Consider the following 3,145-nt stretch of genomic DNA (forward strand, 5'->3'; position numbering starts at 1 on the left):
TGTGATTACGTCAGACGAGGCTGCGCAACACGTGATTACGTCAGACGAGGCTACGCAACACGTGATTACGTCAGACGTCGGCGACAAGCTTTGCAATAGTAAACAGGAAGTGAAACTTGCTAACTGGCAGCGGCTAATCATCTCGGGACAATGGAGCGATTTTTTTCGTGAATGCCTTGCTATTGGGCAAGTTGTAATTATTCTATCTATTCAGCTAGTACAGGCTACGTTTAACGCTGCCAGGAGCCGTAGGGAAATAAAAACAATGTTAAACTACGCAGCGGAAAGGCACGTGCAACTATGCTGGGACGTGCTAGGAAAACAGAAACAGCTGAACGTCACGTGAGGTAAATATGCCCTACTCAGAATTGATTCGACAAACGTGTTTCCATCTCCCGTTTTGCGCACTAACTWCTTTGCGAATCATCCAAAAACCACCTCAAGCGAGCGTAAAAACTTTTTAGCGAACTGAGGATTTTTTTTAGACCTTTGCTGTTTCCGTCCGACTTTTTGTCACATTTTTAATGCGACACTTCTAAATGTGCATCAAAAAGCCTTGATGGAAACACGGTTACAGTCACATAATAATCAACTCTACAAGTTAACATCTAATTTTTGTTGTTATCGATGGAACTTTGCAGAGTCTGCATTCCTGGACCTGAGTCCAGCTGGTTCTTGGTGCAGTCTGGACTCCTCCAGCCCGGCCTTTAGTTAGGATGGACAGATACAGATAAACTACAGTGAATAGTTCCTACAGCTTTCCTTCCTGCTGACTCCTGGTGTGAGCAGATGTTTTACAGCAGCTCTGTGGTACCTTCTCCTGGGCCTTGGACCAGGCAGCAACAGGATCCGACTCAAAGCCTTTCTGCACCAGCATGCGGATGAGTTCACGCTTTGATTTGTTCTCTGAAAGAAAAAAAACAAAAACATTGAGAACTAAAGCAACGAGTTGAAGGCAATAATCCTGACAGACGTTATATAATGCTGCTCATGTGGATCACACAGGGCCAGGTTTAATTTGGATTAGGTTCCAACTCCAGCAAGACTAAATCAATCAAATGAAGCTCTTCTTATAAATAAAAAGATGAATGGTCAGCATGTTGTAAGGATACTTCTGGTAAAAATAATGAAGACTTTCTGTCTTTCTGTTTATTAAAACTGTCACAGCAGCAGTTTTTATTGGAATATTTTCAATTTTCAATAATCAAATGTTTTTGTCATGTTTAGTTTTAACTGAAATGAAAGGTCTGGAGGAGGTTTGTTTTCTGTGTGAAGTCTTCAACCAGAAACTCAGAAATGATTTTACTGGCAGATAAAAGCTGAAGCTGTGGGCCAACAATGTTTTACACTCTTCTTCACTCAAATCAAATCAGTATTTTTCAGAGTTTTCCTGAACCCTGGGGTTAACAGCCGTTCTTAAACACGGTCAGAACTCCCACCTATTGTTATTTTTCCTTCGATCTTCTCCAGCACGAAGCGGGCCTGGTTGGACAGCTTGGCGGCCTCGGAGCCCAGACTACCCAGCAGCCAGTCCTTCCTCAGTTTGTAGTAGTGCAGACGAAGGTCGAAGAACTCCTTCAGGATTTCTTGGACTGAGTCGTACCTCTTCAAACAGCCCATGTGATCGAACAGCACCTAGAAACGAAGACGTTAGAAGAATAAAACACACCGTACGTGTAGCTGTAGCTGGTTCTGATCCTGAGCAGGTGTACCATGGAGTTGCAGGTGAGACTGGACTGCAGTTTGAAGACCTTGTGGAGGCCCACTGCCTCTGCTTGGGCCAGCTTCTCCTCAGACATGCGCACCACAAACTTGACTGTGGTGTCAGTGTGGTACTCTTTATAATCGTTGATGAGAGCCGGGGTCTTATCAGTGCCCAGCAGCATGGGTTCCAGCACCGACTCCTTGTAGGCCTGCAGCCACAGAGACCACGCAGAACTGTAACACAGCTAACATCCACGCACACAGCTCACCTGAGCCCTGCAGCTGGGTCCTACCTGAGTCCAGGTCCGCACAGGAAGRTCTGTGATCTCAACGGTGTTTTTATCCAAGACAGAGACTTCTCCACTGACCAGGTACTGGTTGTGTCCCAGCTCATGGATCACCCCTTTGAAGTTCTTGTAATTGGGAAGCTGTATTTATACACACAAAAACAAACAAACACACAAGTTAACCACTGTAAGAACTATGGCACATCTTACACACTATGAGGAAAACACTGCTTACAGGTTGAAGTGGGTTTATTATTAAAGTGCTGAACTTTGATCTATTTCTTTCTAAGTTACTTGTAGCCTTCCTACACAGTTCTGCTCGATTCTAATCTCCCTCCTCTGCTCCGTCTGGGATTTCTGCCATAGACAAGGATTTCTTTGGTAGGTTTCTTTTGTACAATCAGTGAACAGAAGGAGGAGTTGTGAACGACGACGTCAATTTTCTGCACTGTTTTAGCCTGCTTGTAGTAGGGGATGGTTGTTTATAGCACACGCAACGTCCTGTTAGCATCTTAGCTTAGCCTCCTTCACGGTCGAGCTGACGCACAGCATGGCTGTGTCTCAATTCATGGGCTGGGTCCTCATGAGCACGTAGCCCTGTTGGGCCACGTCCTCGCTGGGTCYGGTAGGCTGCTTAAAGCTGCTGTGAAATGAGACGGTCTAGCCTTCACCTGACGTCGGCTTTACGTGTTTGCATGACCACGCGCTCCAACCTTACCATTAAAATGCATCGGGACGCGTATTTACACGTCTTTTCACTGGAAGAATACCTTCACAGTTAAAATGTTACACGTAAATAAATAAAAAAAATTAATAATTTGGGTTTATCTCCAGTATCAGCACTTGTAGTTGCCTTTTTTATTTACTTCTTATCCGTCAAGGGCGAGGTAATGTTTCCGGTCGCGTATGTTTGTCTGTCGTTCTGTCTGTGGACAACATTACTCAAAAACTTGTAGACAGATTGTCATGACATTTTTACCACATGTGGGTACTGGGCCAAGGAACACACCTTTAAATTTTGGTGATGTTCTGGATCACAATGTGGATACAGGAATTTTTTTTCTTTTAATCCTCTGAGATTGGCAAAGCTGCGATGCTTTTACAGGGTTTCTGTAAAAAACAGTGACCTGGATTGGACAGCATGGATTTTAAAC

At 44.3% G+C, this 3,145-nt stretch overlaps 1 protein-coding gene across 1 annotated transcript in view; it reads right to left on the reverse strand.

Annotated features, from left to right (window-relative positions):
• Positions 1–814: 814 nt before the first annotated feature.
• LOC106530858 (DNA topoisomerase II beta) overlaps positions 815–3,145 on the reverse strand; it is a gene marked incomplete at its 3' end in the record, with an annotated part of 50,555 nt that continues 48,224 nt past the window's right edge. The window contains 4 exon segments of the mRNA XM_014026567.1: positions 815–906; positions 1,440–1,635; positions 1,713–1,913; positions 1,998–2,132. Coding sequence (XP_013882021.1) covers positions 815–906; positions 1,440–1,635; positions 1,713–1,913; positions 1,998–2,132 — 624 coding nt within the window.

This window comes from Austrofundulus limnaeus, unplaced genomic scaffold, assembly GCF_001266775.1.
Source record: "Austrofundulus limnaeus strain Quisiro unplaced genomic scaffold, Austrofundulus_limnaeus-1.0 Scaffold568, whole genome shotgun sequence".
NCBI classification, from domain to species: domain Eukaryota; kingdom Metazoa; phylum Chordata; class Actinopteri; order Cyprinodontiformes; family Rivulidae; genus Austrofundulus; species Austrofundulus limnaeus.